Genomic DNA, 18,675 nt, shown 5'->3' on the forward strand with positions numbered 1-18,675 from the left:
TGATAAGAGAACATGTCCAGTGAGAATCTGATCGATTCGGCAGTAGTTTTTTGTCTAGTTTACAAATTAGTGCCACACAACTTGTTTCATTCTTTCAATTGCAGTTAATGTATTGTTCAATGAAGCAGTATTCAGTAATTTGATAATGTATTTACCACTTGAATTAGAATATGTTGATTAATGATGACATTGATTTGGCCAAATGTGGCAAATCTCTTCAAATGGAATTTTTAATTCATTTTTTTTCAACTATCCTTCACTGCTAGTTTTTCAGAAACGTTCGTGTACTACATTGTCAACACTTTGGTGCATTGATGGTCCATTGTGTCCTGACCTCCATGGACACTTGTTTATCTGTCATTCTCTCCTTACTTGATGTGATATTACAAGAATGCAAACATTGTGAAATGAATTAATAATCACCAATATAAATGCATGTCATATTCAATGGTTTGCCACATTTTGTTAGGTCTTAAATTGTTGTTCTGTTTTGAAATAATTAATTACGGGAGGAAGCCCATGTTATCAAGTCAATCGTTACTCCGAAATTTATTACATATTGGTAAATGCTTAGTTCCAGTCTAAGGAGAAATCCAATTTGTTTCGGGATTTGTACGAGTCTAGGACTGTCTATCTAGAGCGTAATATCGAACCCAATACGTTTGAGTCAATCCCCATTCGTTCTGTTTTTGATGCCTTGGGGTGGTGACTGTGTCCTACTGTTCTCGGGCCCTCAAAATCTTAGTTGGGTGCAGGAATTCTATTATAACATGCACTCAATTGACACACATATCGCTGCTGATTTCAAGACATGGGTCCGTTTGAATAGGAAAGAAACAACACAAACTAAAAATACATAAAATATAAGATTTAATAACTTACAATTGTTTTAACCAAAGTAACACTGGGTTGCTTCCAAATACATTTTTAAACAAAAGCAGATTGACTAGTTGACTAGGTGTTGGTTCTCACTCAGTTCTCTCACAGAACTTTTCAGTTTTGAACCTCTGCTTACAAATGGATTAACAATTACAATTTATAGAAAGAAAAATTAACTATGCAGCATGTGATTTGGGGTTGATCATGAGAGCAGCTGGCAGCACATGGGCAAAAGCAGGCTGTCTGATGCTTTCGGCTGATTGACAAAAGTTGAAGTAGCTTTTAGCAGATTGATTGAGTGATGAACAGTAAAAGTGAATAGTGACTTTTTTCTATTCATTACTTTTTGTGGAGACAAGTTTAATAAAGAAATCAATGTAAATACAAATTGGCAGCTTTTCTCAAAAGAGTATTGATTGAAGCTAGTTTGTATTTATATGGAATCCAATGCAAGGTTAACTAGGCATATGGGTCCTGAGCATCTTGGAACTCAGGTCCATATGGGTTTTGAGTAGTTGAACCTTCAGAAGAGTTTGAACTGTCTGAACTTTCTTCTGAATTGTTGTTATCTGAATTATCCGAATCTGACTGGGCTTCAGCCTGATCAACAAGCAGACGGGCCATCTTGAGAAGCTCATCTCTGGATGACTTGGTTTTAACCTTTGGCTTAACTGGAGATATAGGAGTTGTACATTTAGCCTTGGACTTTGCTTTAGTAAATTTGGGCTTTGCTTTATCCTTTGATTTGGGCTGAACAGAGCCGGGCTTAGCAGTTGAGGATGGAATCTTTGATTTGGATGACTTGGGCTTGGAAGAACTTGAAGTTGGGCTTCCAAGATTAACAGTAGGAAGTTGGCTTCCTTGGGTAATTGAAGCAGTTGGGATCTGCTGAGCTTTAACCATGGCAGGTGTAGGAGCATGAATGTTAATGGGGAACTCAGCTTGAACAAGTTCAACAATGCAGGGAATTTTGTAATTATCCCACCATTTAACCGAATGTATTCTTTGAATCACGTCATCAGAAATGCCATAATGCCATTTAAATATCCAAGGGATCTTATATTTGGATATAAAAATGAGCAATTTAGGAAATTTCTTCTGTTGTGGAGTGAATGAGAAAACAGTTGAAAAATAGTTAGCCTGTTCCAGCACAATAGCTGGGAAGATATCTGAAATGGCGCCATAATGAGTCCACCATCGCAGAAACCAAGTAGGGAATTCAAATTTAAACTTTTGATCAAACTGAATGAACCAGGAGTAACTAAAGGTTTCAGTCTGATACAAAAATATTTTGAACCAGGCATCAATATAGTCATAATAACTATACTGAAGAGAGTGATTAGGCATATCTCGAAGCTGATAAGAAGAACCCCATTCAGCCAAGGAAACAATGTTGTGAATATAAAGGGAATGGTAAACAACTTTACTAGTGTAAATGCGATCATAAATGGGTTTAATCACAATGGATTGATGGTTGAACAGAATGTCTTTATAGAAGGTGATGGTTTTCTCTGGATGCATGGGAACAAAATGCCATCCAGGAGGAAAATAGGATTTAACAAGGTCATTAACAGACTGACTTTTTGGGTGACTAGGTTCTTTGAAGAATAGGTTAGTAATGGTTGATTTAACATAATCAGATCAGGCAGTTTTAATAGGATTAGGAGGATATGGAGTAACTGCTTGGCTGGATGAAGCAAAGGGATCAGTAGCCAAAGCAGATGTGTAGCTAGGTTTGGGAATGTTACCAAGGGCTTGGTGATTAATCATTTCAATATGATGGTATTGGGTTATTAGCTCCAAAGGAGGAACAAAAGGTTGACTAGATGGGACCAAGGCTTTGGAAGGAGGCCTGGGGCGAGACATTTGTGTAATTGAAATAAGGGTTAGCAACAAAGATTAACAACCACTAAGAAGATCTAGATATGATTGATGATAATCCAAACAATTGTATTAATCAGCAAGTAAATGGCGTTGAGCTTGAAGTTGATGGTAAATAATATACTGAGTACGTTTAGTAGTTGGTTTGGCTAATTTTAGGCAGGCAATACGGTAAGCAAGTTGGTGTATCAGGGTTTGATAATGAGTAATTTGGGATTAATAATAAAAGACAAAAGGAGTGGCCATCCCTATCCCCCTGTAAAAATTCCCAGGTAAGAAAATCAGGAATAGAATTTTGACAACCAAGTATATAGGCAATATCAAAATAAAAAATACTTAATATAGATTGCCAACGGGCAAAAATTTTCTTACTAGCAAGATTTTGAACATCTTTTTCCAAAACATATTTAGCAGATTTACAATCAACACGAAGTAAAAACTTTTGATTTAAAATATCATCTTGAAATTTACTAATACATAAATTAGTAGATAAAATCTCTTTTTTAATAGTACTATAGTTTAATTGTGCTCTATTCCAGACATCAGAATGATAACGAACAATTTGTTCAGATGATGTAGGAGTGACTTTCTGAAGAAGAATGCCACCATAACCAATATCAGAAGCATTAGTTTGAATAATTTTGAAGGAATTTTCAGTAGGAATACCAAGACAAGGAAGAGATTTGACATATTGCTTGACTTGTTTAACAATAGCAGTATGAGTAGAAGACCAAGGAGGAGGGTTATTTTTTAACCTATCAAACAAGGGTTGACAAGTTTTCCTAAGGTCTTTGTAAAATTTAGCAATGTCATTGAGTGAACCTAAAAATCGTTGTAATTGGGTTTTATCTAAAATTTCATCAGGAAACTTAGACGCAAACTCAATGGAGCAACTAATAGGTAGGATAGTATTTTGATAGATATCATATCCTAAAAATCTGACTTTAGGTTGAAATAATTTAATCGTAGGAGCAGAAATGACAAGACCATGACTTTTAATAGTATAAAAGAAAGCATTTAAATGTTCCAATGTTCATTAATAGATTTAGAAAAGATTAATATGTCATCAATATAAACAATAGAAAAATGACTAAAGGGGTTAAAAATATCATTCATTATATTTTGAAATTCATTAGGAGCATTTTTTAATCCAAATGGCATTACATTCCATTCATAATGACCAAAGGGTGTAGTAAAAGCAGTTTTATATCTATCTTGAGGATGAATTTGTATTTGCCAAAATCCACTTTTTAAATCAAATTTACTAAAAATAACAGCTTGACTAAGTCGTTTAATCAAATCTTTTTATTTGGAATAGGATATCTAATCCATTCTAAAACTTTATTTAATGGTTTGTAATTGATTACTAAGCGAGGGACACCTCGTTCCAATTCAACATTTTTATTAACATAAAAAGCAGGACAAGACCATGGTGATTTACTTGGACTAATTATTCTATTTTTTAATAATTCATTAATTTCTTTTTTACACATTTCAAGTAATTCATGATTTATTTGAATAGGTCTAGATTTAATAAGAATTTGTCTTTCAGTAAAATTCTTAATATATGGTAGTGTGACTACATGCTTTTTCCTATGCCAAAATGCAGTAGGTAAAGTAGAGCAAACAGTTGTTTCTAATTTTAATTTAAATTCATTAATTTGGGAAATAATAACTGGATTAGTTAATTATTGATCAATTTTTTTTATAATTGATTTCTTCTTTAAGAAAACGTAACTGACGTGTTAATCAATCAATAGTTTGAGAAATAGAACAGTCTTTTAATTGATTTAATTCTAACATTTCAGGAGGAGACAAGAATTTAAAAGTAATAGGTTGTCCTAAAACATGAGTAGTTATTCCTTCACTAGATGTAGTAAATGGATATAATAAAAATATAAATGGAGTTCCTAAAATAACTTTATCAGTCATATTTTTAACCAAAACAAATGAAGTTTTAAACCAAACATTATTTTGACATATATGAACTTTTGGTAATTTATATTTAATATGCATTTTACTACCATTAGCAGAAGTTAATTTCTCATGACATTTTGCATAATATTTAGTAGGGAGTAATCCTTCTTGAATACAATTTAGATCAACACCAGTATCAATTAAAACAATAATATTTAATTCAAAATCATTAATAACAAGTTTAACTTTTGAATACCATTTTTGAATATGAATTTTATTGATAAGATTTAATCTTTTATCTTCAAGATTTTGAGAGTGGTGAGATCGGTTATCAAATAAGAGATTCTCAGGATTAGTATGGTCAAAATCATGTTCAGATTCATTAGGAGATTCAACATTATTTTCTTGAAAATTATCTAAGTTTTTATTAAGTTTTAATGTAATAATTTCATCTTCTAAAGTTTTATCTTTATTTTGTAAATCTTTAATAGTTTGTTTAATTTGATTGATTTCATATTATAAATCTTGTAGGGTAACTTCTTTTTGTTTATTTTTAAATCTTTCTAAGGTTTTGGATAAACTAATAATTGGTTTATCGATTTTAGGTTTCCTATCAGTATTGGTTAACATAGATTTTAGTTTATCAGTATATTTTTGTTTTAATTCTGGATCTTCCAATCGACTAATTAGTTCAATAAGAGCAGTTTCTTCTTGATATTGTTTGGTGAGAACAGTGATTTGTTTAACAGGCTTACAACAAACATCATTACAACCTAATTCAATATTATTATCAGAACTTTCACTAGGTGAATGGTAATCAGATGAGGTAGCAGGATTATCAGAAGAGGAATTGCTAACAGATTGGTTTAATTGAAAGATTTCGTATAATTGATTTTTTGATTCATCATTTATTTGAAGGTGATTAACTTTATCTTTTAATTTTTGTTTTTCTTTACATTTATTAGAATAATGACCTTTTTTACCACAGTTATAACAAGTAACATCTTTATTAGATGTAGTATTGGCGGAATAATCTTCTAAGTTAGTTTCTATTTTGTCTAATTGTTTACCAATTGTTGTTAAACATTGATTTGTATAATTATTTTGTTCAATAACTTTTTTAATTTCAGGGTCAGTACTAGGCAACTTAAAAGGAGAAGCTGGGACTTGGGATCCTTGATGTTCAATAATTATATTAGCCAAAGGAGGATGACTAGAGCTAATAGTTGTATTAGGAGAAGTTTTCCATTTATGTTTTGTGATGGTGTTAATCTTTTTGTAATAATTTTCGTAATATTCAAAGAAAGGTATTTCGAGGCTATATTCAATCATAAAATTATACTGTTTTCTAGTTATTCGAGATTGTTGATTAGTATCATATTTGTCACGATAATTATGCCGTTTAGTCTTATTTGCTTTAGACCGAAATTCAATAAGAAGTTTATCAAGATCAGGAGCAAAGGGTTTACTAATTGTCATTAATTGAGGATTGATTGGAGGTGTAACCTCAAAATCAGTTTGAGTTGGAGAGTCTTGAGACTCAGTATTTTCTTCTTGGAGATGTGTGTGAGTAGAATAAACAGGTTTACTAATTTGAGAGGTTGTAGAATTATCTATGCCTTTCATTTTACTATGGGAAGTTTGACCAAGATGAATTTAACTATTTCTTTCTAAATAAAGGTGTAGTAAATATTTCATCTTCAGTTTCAACATCAGTAGGTACACTAGAAGTACTATGACGAGAAGATTGAGATCGATTAAATTTAATCTTAACAGATCCATCAGTGAATTGTTGAATATCTTGAATATCTTGACAAGTAGATTGTTGTTGGTCATGTTCGTAATTTTCATTAACAGTAATCCATTGTTCAGGAAGAGTGATATTTTTCCATTCAATCATTTGAGGAATATTAATATGTGTATCATTACTACTACTTTGAATCAGTAAAGTTTTATCCTCAGGACTTTTATGTAAGGCTTGAACATTTAAACTGGTTTTAATACATTTATAACGAACACGATAGATTAAAGCAATATTATGTACTTTTTCTTTCCTATTTGTAAATGAACCATATAATTGAATATTTAATGTTAAAGCATCTAATATATGAGGATCACGAAGACTAAGTGTAAAATCAAGGAAACAATTAAAATGAACGGGGCCATTGTGGAGACCAGTTTCCATCATACCCATTAAACTATCAATAAAACGAGCATCTCTTAAACATAGTAAAACAGAAGTATTTTTTCCTTGTGGAGTTAACGGTTTTATTCCAACTTCAATTAATCCTAAATGAATAAAATTGTGACCAGTTTGTAAATGTCGTTTAATAGTATTAGCATCAAATAACTGATAAGTTTCACGGGGTTTTTCCAAAACATAAACTTGTTCTAATGTTTTAACATGAAGATTAACTTTGAATGTATTTTGTAAAAAAGTAGTTTTATAAATTTCTTTAACGGATAATTTTGGTATATTCCAACTTAAATCAATTTTATCATTCTATAGTTCTACATCTTCTTCATTAATTATGAATCCTTGATTAGCTATGGAGGGCACAGTTATTGACGACCTAGAACTGGCTTAAGAGTTACTCCTAAATAATTGACTCATTTTTTTTTTTGTGAATTAATCTGTTTTACAGGAATCTTAATACATTGTCTAAATTTATCATGTTTTAACATATGTTGTAACTCTTCAATAACTTTGTCTTAATACATTGTCTAAATATACCAAAGAGTAAAAGTTTACTTACAATTAGAGTAAACTTTTACTTTGAAACAGAGTAAAATTTTACTCTAGTGGTTAAAGTTTGCTTCATTGCTGACTTCTTTTCTTTTTCTATTTTTCAAATGCAGGTAAATCACGATGAACTAAAGCCCATTTCCAGAGAAGAAATGGATCTCATTCGCAATGATGAGGATGAAGATGCACTGGACATGGAGGAAAATTTGGGGACTAAAATAGATGAAGATCATGTAGCTGAAGCTTTAGGAGATGATCAACCTTTGAAGGACTTCATTGATCTTGGGAAATTAGAACGAGTTCAAAAAGAAAACAAGAGGCTGAAAAGTGAGAATATGGCATTGGTTGAAGAACTGAAGAAAATGAGGGAAACAATGCAAAAAATACAAGAGGATCAAGAGGCAAAAACAAAAGAAATGATGGAAAAGATGGGCAACACATAGAAAGAAATGGAGAAACTGAGAAAGGAGTTTGAAGTACTCGAATCTGAAAATAAACAATTGGTTGAACAGATTGAAGAAAATGCAGTTCATGCGGCTACCCAAGCTTTCGCTTCTAAAGAAATGCCACATGCTAAAGGAGTAGAACAAAAGCAAAACTTCGGGATTCAAACTACATTGAAAGAAACACCTATAGTCGTAGAGCCATTGCAAACATCCATGGTCAAGAAAATCAAAATCAAGGCGAGGAAGAAAAAGAGATGTCTGATTTTGAATGTGAGACAAGAGAGGCAAAGAAAAAAAAGACCACAAAACAAGTAATTGAAGTGATATCAAATGAAGTGATTTGTGTTGACAACTTGCCTCTAAGCCAACCAAAGCCAGTTGAAAGGGTTTTGTTTCCAGATAAGGCTGCAATTTGCAAATTGCTTGATGAGAATGATAAGTGTCTACTGAACAAGATTTACAGTTTGGAAACCACAGAGTAAGACCATTTTAATTTTATCAAACAACAGATTTTGACTGTTATTAAACTGCAACGTGTTAATCAGCATTTTTTTTTACCTTATGACTAGTGCAATCATATGGTCCGGCACAGGAAATGAGTATCTGTTACATTGCATGATGTGGATGCAATTCTGAGAGATGGTGATACTGTAAATAATGTAAGTGGCCATACAATTTTCAATGACTAGTGTTCACTTCAATAACTAAAAATAGTTCATTTTACTAACATATATTTAATTGATTTTTGTTTTTGTAGGTCATTGACAACTTTGTAGAAATGCTTCAGATTGAGCAACAAGCAAAGAAGCCAGAAAAGAATAAGTCATTCTTTTCTCAAGCCTTTGTTGGGTAAGCTTTCAATTTGTGTTTAGTTTGAATTGATAAAATTTTACTGTGGTTTAGTGTAACATTGTACTATATTTTTGAGTTAATTTTTACTATTTGGTTTGCCAAAGATTGACAACTCATACAGTGTGTTACCAACACAACTTGAGACATGACGCTCTTATATGATTAAATGCAGCCACTAGCGAAATGGGGTTATGGAGATTTGAGAAATCATTTAATTGACCAAGTGCTTGAGCAAGATTTGAGTGGATACAAATGCCTTCACTTTTGCATGAACTCCAATGGGAACAAGAAGGAAGAAAAACCCTACCACTAGACACTTCTTGTATTTGACACTGAACTTGATGAGTGGAGACATTACAATTTTTTAAGACCAAGAGACAACAGAGAAGATCTTTACCTTAAGGATGCAAAAAAGATTGTAAGTGCTTTGCATCATATTAACAGTAATTTTTTGCTGTGTTTTATTCTTGAATTTAATCGTGACCAAACAATTATGCAATGATGTTAGATGACATATGTGGAGAGCAAGTTGGCCAACAAAACGAAGAGAGGTAGAAGAAAGTTTGCAAACTTGGATTCGGTGAAAGATAGTCCACAACAATGCCCAACATCGTAAGTATTTCAGGCTACTATTACATGCTTGAATTGGTAGTTTTCAAATTTAACTAAATCTAACAAGATATTGATTTTTATTAACAGTGTTGATTGCGAAATTATTGTATGTTATATCATGCGCCAAATCATAAGAGATGAGCCTATTGCAAATTCTATGGAAGATGATGAAATTAACAATTTTCGAGCGTCAATAGTGCATCAATTTTTGAATGATTATCCAAACGCATGGCCTGAGGAACAATTCAACCTCAAAAAAAAAAAAAATGAGCAAGAGTTAAGACCTCAAAGATGACAATGTGGACAAGTTCTGGGGAACAACTGTGAATGATGTATGTAATTTCGATTTTTGTAAATGAAAGAATGGTGAAAAAGTAATTGTAAGTGAAAGAATACTAAAAGAGTATTAGATAGTGCATGCTATGTCTATTGTTCTAGTAAATTTTACTGTGGTTTGGTGATTAATACATTATTATAGAAGGATATTATTTTGACTAGAAATGAACGTTGTTATGGATAGAATACAATGATACAGGTTATACTTGTGTATCTTTGATGATATATGTAGTTGTGTTGTTAGATTATTTTTGCACAAAGCTTGCATGATGATCATCAGGGGAGTTTGTGTATTGTGGTAAATTTTGGTGCAGGTTGGTAATGTTTTTCTAAAGGGCTAACATATTTTCTGAAATAAGTAAAATTTTACTCTGAAATGAAGTAAAATTTTACTCTGCATAAAAGTAAAATTTTACTTTACTCTGAAATATGAGTAAATTGTTGCACTCTGATTCTAAAAGTAATATTTTACTCTGAAATAAGAGTAAAATGTTATAAAAAGAATCTAAAAGTAAAATTTTACTCTGCATAAAAGTAAAATTTTACTCTGAAATCAGAATAAAATGTTACACTCTGAATCTAAGATCAAAATGTTACAGCCTGAATTTATAAGTAAAATTTTACTCTATATAAAAGTAAAATTTTATTCTGAAAAAGAGTAAAATTTTGTACTCTGAATCTAAAAGTAAAATTTTACTCTGTACAAAAGTAAAATTTTACTCTGTATGAAAGTAAAATTTTACTCTGAAGGGCGAGTAAAATTTGGACTCTAAATCTAAAAGTAAAATGTTACTCTGCACAAAAGTAAAATTTTTACCCTCTATAAAAGTAAAATTTTACTCTGAAATAATGTAAAATTTTAATCTAAAAGTAACATTTTACTCTGAAATAAAGTAAAATTTTACTGTGAAACTACAGGCTCATCACACCCATAGACAACCATTCAACAACATAGTAAATTTGTACTTTGAATGGCAGTAAAGTTTTACTTTCATGTGAGTGAAGGCAATGTTTTACTTTGGAAAAAGTAAAATTTCACTCTGCAATAAAGTAAAAGTTTACTTTGAAATACTGAAAAATTTTACTTTGAAAGCACATGCTGAGCACAACCATTTCCAACCTTCACACCTACTGAACAAATTCCATTATAAGTTCATTTACATGAAACTTATTCAACCACATTAAAAAAAATATTAAAATGTCAAACTCAACCACAAAGCAAATCAGAAACTAGAACAGACAACCATTCAAGAACATAGTAAAAATGTCTTTTATTGCAATGTCTCCTTACAAATCTAGTCTAAAAGACTATACTATTATTGCTATGGACTATTTATTACAGAAGAACTGCATTATTTTCATACTTCTAGTAAAAATCAATAATGGCTTTCACGGCAATGTCTCCTTGCAAGTCTTCCTATTATGATCGTACTTCTTGCATCTACCACACTGTACTCGTTTTATTTTCTCACCCCGAGATGGGATCCTATTCTTCCTTGGCCTACCAGGTGGCTGCTTACAAATTAGAGGAAGGACAACAAGATCATCCATAGCTACAAGAGGTTTCTCAACAGTGGGTATTGGATAAACGGACTCAGCATGGCAATCTTTGAACTTGCTAGTGTAATAAAATGGTTCCACATGTGCATATAAATCACCTCCGCTCTTTTGGATAGCGGTTGCCGCGTGAGCACAAAGAAATCCATTCAATTGCCATTGGTAACATGAGCAAGTTCTATTCAAGAGGTCAACGCTAACCAATGGTCGGGATTGAACCTCAAAAACATGATCACTTGAACGACTAACCGACCAAGTTCTTCCACTTTTAAGAGCATTTACTAATGTTGAATCCATCTCCGGACAAAGAAAAGTATTTCATTTCTTAGCTTGTTCTCTCCTTCTCGACATCAAATCCATGATCTTTAACCTAATTGAATCAATCATCTTCGTAGTGGGAAAATGACGAGCTTGACGGATCCATGAATTGAAAGACTCTGCCACATTCGAGTGCATTTCACCGTATTTTTGTCCTTTAAAATATGCATTAGTCTACTTGTCATAGGGCAAATTGGATAGAAACCTACAAACGATCCATTTTCCCTCATCTTGTAATTCTTTCAAGCATTGATTAAAACATCCCACTGTCGGAGCATAAGCACATGAAGAAAACAAAAAAACTATTCTACTCCTGAAAGTATTGCTAAAACTTGGACCGGAGAACCTATCCCTCAAATTGGCCTTCAAGTGTTGGAGACAAAAATAGTGGTAAGCAGTAGGTAAAAACTTGGGTAAAGCCTCTAAAAGTCCTGCATTCCGATCAGATATGAAGATAATTGGTCTTTCATCCAACAATATATTCGACAAATGCATAAAAAAACCATTCCCAACTGTCTGTAGTCTCCGTATCGACAATTGCCATTGCAAGAGGGAAAAAATCTTAAAAATAACATTTTACAATTAGTAAGTATATTAAATGAAAAGGACAAATATAATAGATTTTTACTCTAAATAACAACAACATTTTACTCTGAAAATAAGTAACTTGTTACTTTTGAATAAACTATAAAAATATTTACCTTGATCCCCATCCTTCGCTGTAGCTGTTAACAAGGTGCCCTTATATTTCCCTTTCAGAAAAGTTCCATCGATAAACAATAGAGGACGACAATGCCTAAACCCTTGAATGGAAGCATTAAATGCAACAAAAAACCTCTTGAACCGTCTACTTTGATGGTTATAGTCAAGACGCAAATAGCTACCAGGATTTGTGCTCATCATAATATCCATATACCATCGAATCTCATCATAAGACATAGAGAAATCTCCAAAAGTAGTAGTCCTAGCTTTCTCAACTCCCAACCAAGCGTGATTGTGCGTAATGGTGAGCCCATATTGATCTGTAAATTGACGTACAACATCAATTGGACGAGTTTGGGAATTCCCACGAACTTCATTAACAATCAAACTTGCAACCAAATTTGAACTCATCCTTGAGTTTTTAGAAGTACGGATTGCAGCTCCACAAGTATGCTCATCATGTAGAGTCCTAGTGTAGAAAAAATTATTAGCACTTTCTAGAGATGCATGTACTTGCCATAAACAAGCTTTGGACTCCCGCATTGAACACACAGCAGTGACCCGACACTTCTCATTCTTCACATACACAAACTCAAATCCTATCTCAATGGCATATTTACATAATGCAGTCCGGAAATCCTTTGCACCTCCAATAAATCTTTGACCTATATGAGTAATTCCATTCACCCATCCACAAGACAACAAAGTCCTTTCTTCATGTTGACAAAACATAGGGAGTAAATCCATTTCATCATCAGTAATGTTGGATCCATTAGCATCCCCTGATTCTCAAACTCCATGTTTTTCATTTGAAATGCCCATTTCAGTAATAGTCACATCAACCCGGTCAACCCAAAGGGGATAAAAAAGCGACAACATATTCTGAAAATCAGTATCATCATCAATCATGCATTGCGAATGTCCAGTTAAACAGTACAATAATAGTATGCAACCACTACTGTCAAACTTCTTCAATTTACAACTTAAGAAATCAGTTAAATCCTTCAACGTGCATTTTGACACAGCCTTGAACACAATGGTACAATCACTATACTTGCATAACAACATAAGAGGTGGAACCATTTTACAAATCTGCAATCAATTAACAGTAAAAATTTACTGTCAATCAAAGTAAAATTTTACTGTCACTATCAAAGTAAAATTTTACTATCACTACAAGTCCAAAAGTCAATTTGTGTTTAGTTTGAAAATTTTACTGTGGTTTAGTGTAATATTGTACTATATTTTAGAGTTAATTTTTACTATTTGGTTTGTCAAAGATTGACAACTCATACAGTGTGTCACCAACACAACTTGAGACATGAATCTAAAAGTAAAATTTTACTTTGCATAAAAGTAAACTTTTACTCTGAAATAAGAGTAAAATGTTACAAAAAGAATCTAAAAGTAAAATTTTACTGTGAAATAAGAATAAAATGTTACGCTCTGAATCAAAGAATAAAATGTTACACCCTAAATTTAAAAGTAAAATTTTACTCTGTATAAAAGTAAAATTTTACTCTGAATAAGAGTAAAATGTTACACTCTGAATCTAAAAGTAAAATTTTACTCTCTACAAAAGTAAAATTTTACTTTGAAAAACGAGTAAAATGTTACACTCTGAATCTAAAAGTAAAATTTTACTCTGAAAAACAAGTAAAATGTTAGGTTCTGAATCTAAAAGTAAAATGTTACTCTGCACAAAAGTAAAAAATTTTTCTCTGAAATAAGGTAAAATTTTAATCTAAAAATAACATTTTACTCTGAAATAAAGTAAAATTTTACTATGAAACCACAGGCTCAACGCACCCATAAACGACCATTCAACAACATAGTAAATTTGTATTTTATAGAAATGGTATTATTTGCAGATAAAGAACTTGTTTGGTGCAATTTTTTGCTAGTTAAAAATTGATAACTAAAACGCATAAGCTAAAAGAACATATCTCGCCTATCTTCTCAATAATCATGATCAACGTCAGCGGAGGCAGTGTTTGTGGCGGTTGAAGTGTTTGGCAATGACCACCTCTTAACAGTAAAATTTTACTGTCATTCTAACACCAGAGTAAAATTTTACTCTAATTCTCTCAAACAAAAACAGAACAATAGAACCAAAGTAAAATTTTACTCCCATTCTCTGAAATAAGAAACAAAGCAATAGAACCAGAGTAAAATTTTACTTTGATTTTGTCAAACGAAATCAAATCAAACACAACAAAAATAAATCAAAAAAAAAAAAAACAAACAAAAATAAAAAAAAATTAATCAACAAATCAACATACCTAATTGAGAAGAAAAACCTCTAAAACTAGATCAACAGTCACAAATCTCAGTGAAACTCTCGTTTAATTGAAAGTGTTGATCATCGGCGGCGAGATCGTCTATTGTTGACCAAGTGAGAGATCTTCGGCTGCGAGATCTTTAGATTTGGAGATCGTCTTCATCGATTTCGTTCCTGCGAGATCTTCAGCTCAGATTTCAAATGTATGATACGTATATATAGAGGGGTAATATTGTGATAAAAAAAATAGAAAATATAAAATGTCCTTATTAAGGTAGGCATTTCCTACTCATGGACTTTTTAAAACAAAATTGATTAAGTTATCCTTTACCCTAATAAAAAGGCCCAAAAGTGAGGTTTTACCAAAAATCCCTTGTTATATATTGAACAGAAAAGACTATCATATCCTGTGTACCCAAAAAAAAGGTACATATAGGGTATACATTCTATATAAAAGTATAATTTTTATCACAAAAAAGAATATTATTTTTTACCCAATTCACAAAAAAAAATAATTTTTTCATTCATAATTTTAGGAGTAGACACCACAATTTTGTTATTCATAATCTTTATCATAAAATTTTTAAAATTTTCTAATGAAGTGTTCCTTTTTAAGCATTTGGTTCGTTTGGGATGTAGGTTAGTTTTTTGACTTTTTAATTTTTTTGTTATTTTAGTCTGTGGCTACAAAGTCTAGTTTGGTATAATTTTTTTGGTTTTTTTGACTTTTGTGAGAGAAAAAATGAAATGATTATGGTTTATATATGACATTTTGTTTTATTAGCTTTTTAGTTTATTTTGTCTTTTTGTGATTAAAATACAAAAAGCCATGCCAAAAACTTTTTAGCATGCCAAACGGAGGCATAGGCTTATTTGGGAACTAACTATTTTAATTGACTTTCTAACTTTATAAAAAGATATAAAAAAAATAAAGATAATAATATGACAATTTATAGTAACTTTTTAATTAAAAACTCACATTTCCAAAAATCAAAGTAGATAAAATTAATGAATATAAAGTTAAAAGTCGCCCCCTATCTTCTGTTTACTTTAATGAAGGAGATTTGGATAAAAAACGAATATCCAAACCAACGTCACCATTAATTATGTCCCATAAACATCATACAATAAAAAAAACTTAAATCCATCCCTCTATGAGGCCCATCATTCCCTATATACATCCAATATTACTTGTTCAACAAATACAAACATCATACAATCAAAAAAACTTAAATCCATCCCTCTATGACGCCCAGCATTCCCTATATACATCCAATATTACTTGTTCAACAAATAAAAACATCATACAATCGAAAAAACTTAAATCCATCCCTCTATGGCGCCCATCATTCCCTATATAAATCCAATATTACTTGTTCAACAAAATCACTAATTTAACCAAAAGTTATACAAAATATTCTAACACAAATTTAAAAAAATTTAAAAATAAAATAAATTAAAAGCAAAGCAAGTTTGTTATATATTGAACAGAAAGACTATCCTATCCTGTGTACCCAAAAAAAAAAGGTACATATGGGGTATACATCCTATATAAAAATATAATTTTTATCACCAAAAACATATATATATATATTTATATATATTATTTTTTACACAATTCACAAAAAAAATATAATTTTTTCATTCATAATTTTAGGAGTAGACACCATAATTTTGTTATTCATAACTTTTATCATAAAATTTTTAAATTTTTCTAATGAAGTGTTCCTTTTTACGCATTTGGTTCGTTTGGGATGTGGGTTGGCTTTTTAAGTTTTTAGCTTTTCAGCTATTTTAACCTAGAGCTAAAAAGCCTCGTTTCGGATAAATTTTTTAGCTTTTTAACTTTTGTGAAAGAAAAAATAAAATGATTATGGTTTGGATGTTACATTTTGTCTTATTAACTTTTTAGCTTATTTTGTCTTTTTGTAACTAAAATAGCCAAAAAGCCAGGCATTTTGGCATGCCAAACGAAGGCATAGGTTCATTTGGGAACTGACTATTTTAATTGACTTCTTAACTTTATGAAAAGATGTACAAAAAATTAAGATAGAAATATAACAATTTATAATGACTTTTGGACTAAAACTCACATTTCAAAAAATCAAAGTAGATAAAATTAATGAATATAAAGTAAAAAGTCGCCCCCTATCTTCTGTTTAATTTAGTGAAGAGAGATTTGGATAAAAAACGAATATCCAAACAAACATCACCATTAATTAGGTCCCATACAAACATCATACAATAAAAAAACTTAAATCCATCCCTCTAGGACGCCCATCACTCCCTATATAAATCCAATATTACTTGTTCAACAAAATCACTACAAACACAAAACACAAAAGTGAATATCAAAATGAGTGGCATCAGCAGTTTGATTACTAGTTCAATGTTTGATGAAATGCTTTTGCATAGGAATGACGCTGCTTGTCCTGCCACTGGCTTCTACACCTATGACGCTTTCATCGCTGCTGCCAACTCTTTCCCTGGCTTTGCCACCACCGGCGACACTGCCACACAGAAAAGGGAGATTGCTGCTTTCTTGGCCCAAACTTCCCATGAAACCACTGGTTAGTTTACTCCTCTCCCCCTCCAAACCACTGTTGACCTTTTTTTATTATTTTTTATTTTTGAAAGGGATCTTTTTGCCAATTTGTTGACCCCAAAACAAAGTGTAGTAACTTCACCAAATAAGTCGTTGCCTGGCCTCGTTTAAGAATATGTTATTTTAGTAATTTTTTAATTTTCTATTAAAAAATGTATAAAAAAATAGAGATAGTGATATGACAACTTATAATGACTTTTTAGTTAAAACTAAAAGTTGGCACACGAGGTGATAAAATCAAATGAATAAATTGTGTAGTGGGAAGTGAATATTGTTCTAATAATTTTTATAATAGTTCTTTACTAACTCTAATATTAATGACACATCACATTTTTAGAGAATGATTATCTTTTTCTCTAGACAAAAATTATCACATGGTTCCAAAACATCGTGTTGTTGTGTATCCAACAAATAGTGTTTTATGATTTTTTAATTTTTTAGTTTTTTGGGTTTTTTTTCTATGTAAGGACACAGTTATTTGTTATTAACTGGACATAGCTCCAACATGGTATCTATAAAAGACCATGGTTTGTTATTAATTAGATACTACTCTCCTCAAAGATGTTGTGGTCTATGGAACCGTCATAGGTCTCATTTTGATTATATCGTTTATCTGGTGTGATTTTCTATATAGACCATTCATTAAGAAAATAAATAAATTGATCTTATAATCATAAATCACCACGGTAAGATTTGTGATGGGATTCACAAACTCCAATCCTACCCTCTACCATCCTTAATTATAGGATTTAAACAGACCAAGTGTCAATGACAATTCAAGTGGTGATGATAGGTTTTGTTAATAGGGAAAAAATTACTCTAAAAATGAGTGATGAAACATTTAAAGTGTATAATTATGTGTGTAGGTGGGTGGGCAACTGCACTTGATGGCCCATATACCTGGGGATACTGCTTCTTGCGCGAACAAGGCAACCCTCTTGACTACTGTGTTCAAAATGCTCGATGGCCTTGTGCACCAGGCCAGCAATACTATGGCCGAGACCCAATCCAAATTTCCTAGTAAGCACTAGGTCGGATTTAATCATTATTAAAATTTGAAGCAAAAAATATTACATGATTTTATAAAAAAATGAAAATTGATTATTATGCAATGATATTTCATCAACAATTACAACTATGGACCTGCTGGAAGTGCCATAGGGGTGGACCTCCTGAACAACCCAGATCTAGTAGCAACTGACCCAGTTATCTGATTCAAGACAACAATATGGTTCTGGATGACTCCACAGTCGCCAAAGCCGTAATGCCACGACGTTATTGTTGGAAGTTGGACACCATCAGTGGCTGACCAATCAGCAAGTCGATTTCCAGGGTATGGTGTCATCACAAACATCATAAATGGTGGACTTGAATGTGGTCATGGCTCGGATGCAAGGGTCCAGGATCGAATTGGGTTTTACCAGAGGTATTGTCAAATAATTGGGGTTAGCCCTGGCAACAACCTTGATTGTGGCAACCAAGTACCCCTTGGTTCTATGTAAATTCACAATTGCCATGTTGTGATATGCCCTGCACCAAATGC

The 18,675-nt window shown here is 31.8% G+C and overlaps 2 protein-coding genes across 2 annotated transcripts; one reads left to right on the forward strand and one right to left on the reverse strand.

The window, feature by feature from the left end:
- Nucleotides 1-12,010: 12,010 nt before the first annotated feature.
- On the reverse strand, nt 12,011-12,993 carry LOC145810369 (uncharacterized). Its single transcript, XM_082907532.1, has 2 exons — nt 12,246-12,993; nt 12,011-12,105 (listed from the first exon to the last, which is right to left on the reverse strand). The coding sequence occupies exons 1-2, from the start codon at nt 12,991-12,993 to the stop codon at nt 12,011-12,013; spliced, it is 843 nt and encodes a 280-aa protein (XP_082763658.1).
- Nucleotides 12,994-16,893: 3,900 nt separating this feature from the next.
- On the forward strand, nt 16,894-18,622 carry LOC145819862 (endochitinase-like). Its single transcript, XM_082913796.1, has 3 exons — nt 16,894-17,097; nt 17,999-18,151; nt 18,258-18,622. The coding sequence occupies exons 1-3, from the start codon at nt 16,917-16,919 to the stop codon at nt 18,344-18,346; spliced, it is 423 nt and encodes a 140-aa protein (XP_082769922.1). The 5' UTR covers nt 16,894-16,916; the 3' UTR covers nt 18,347-18,622.
- The last annotated feature ends 53 nt before the right edge of the window (nt 18,623-18,675 follow it).

Source organism: Camellia sinensis, chromosome 2 (genome assembly GCF_055761805.1).
Source record: "Camellia sinensis isolate YWXY chromosome 2, ASM5576180v1, whole genome shotgun sequence".
Taxonomy (NCBI): domain Eukaryota; kingdom Viridiplantae; phylum Streptophyta; class Magnoliopsida; order Ericales; family Theaceae; genus Camellia; species Camellia sinensis.

Excerpts from the sequence above, each read along its gene's own strand:
- LOC145810369 (XM_082907532.1), bottom strand. The coding sequence starts at position 12,993 with ATGGATTTACTCCCTATGTTTTGTCAACATGAAGAAAGGACTTTGTTG. Across the intron at positions 12,106-12,245 it reads AGCGAAGGATGGGGATCAAG|ATTTTTTCCCTCTTGCAATG; the intron begins GTAAATATTTTT and ends GTTATTTTTAAG.
- LOC145819862 (XM_082913796.1), top strand. The coding sequence starts at position 16,917 with ATGTTTGATGAAATGCTTTTGCATAGGAATGACGCTGCTTGTCCTGCC. Across the intron at positions 17,098-17,998 it reads AACTTCCCATGAAACCACTG|GTGGGTGGGCAACTGCACTT; the intron begins GTTAGTTTACTC and ends TTATGTGTGTAG. Across the intron at positions 18,152-18,257 it reads AGACCCAATCCAAATTTCCT|ACAATTACAACTATGGACCT; the intron begins AGTAAGCACTAG and ends GATATTTCATCA.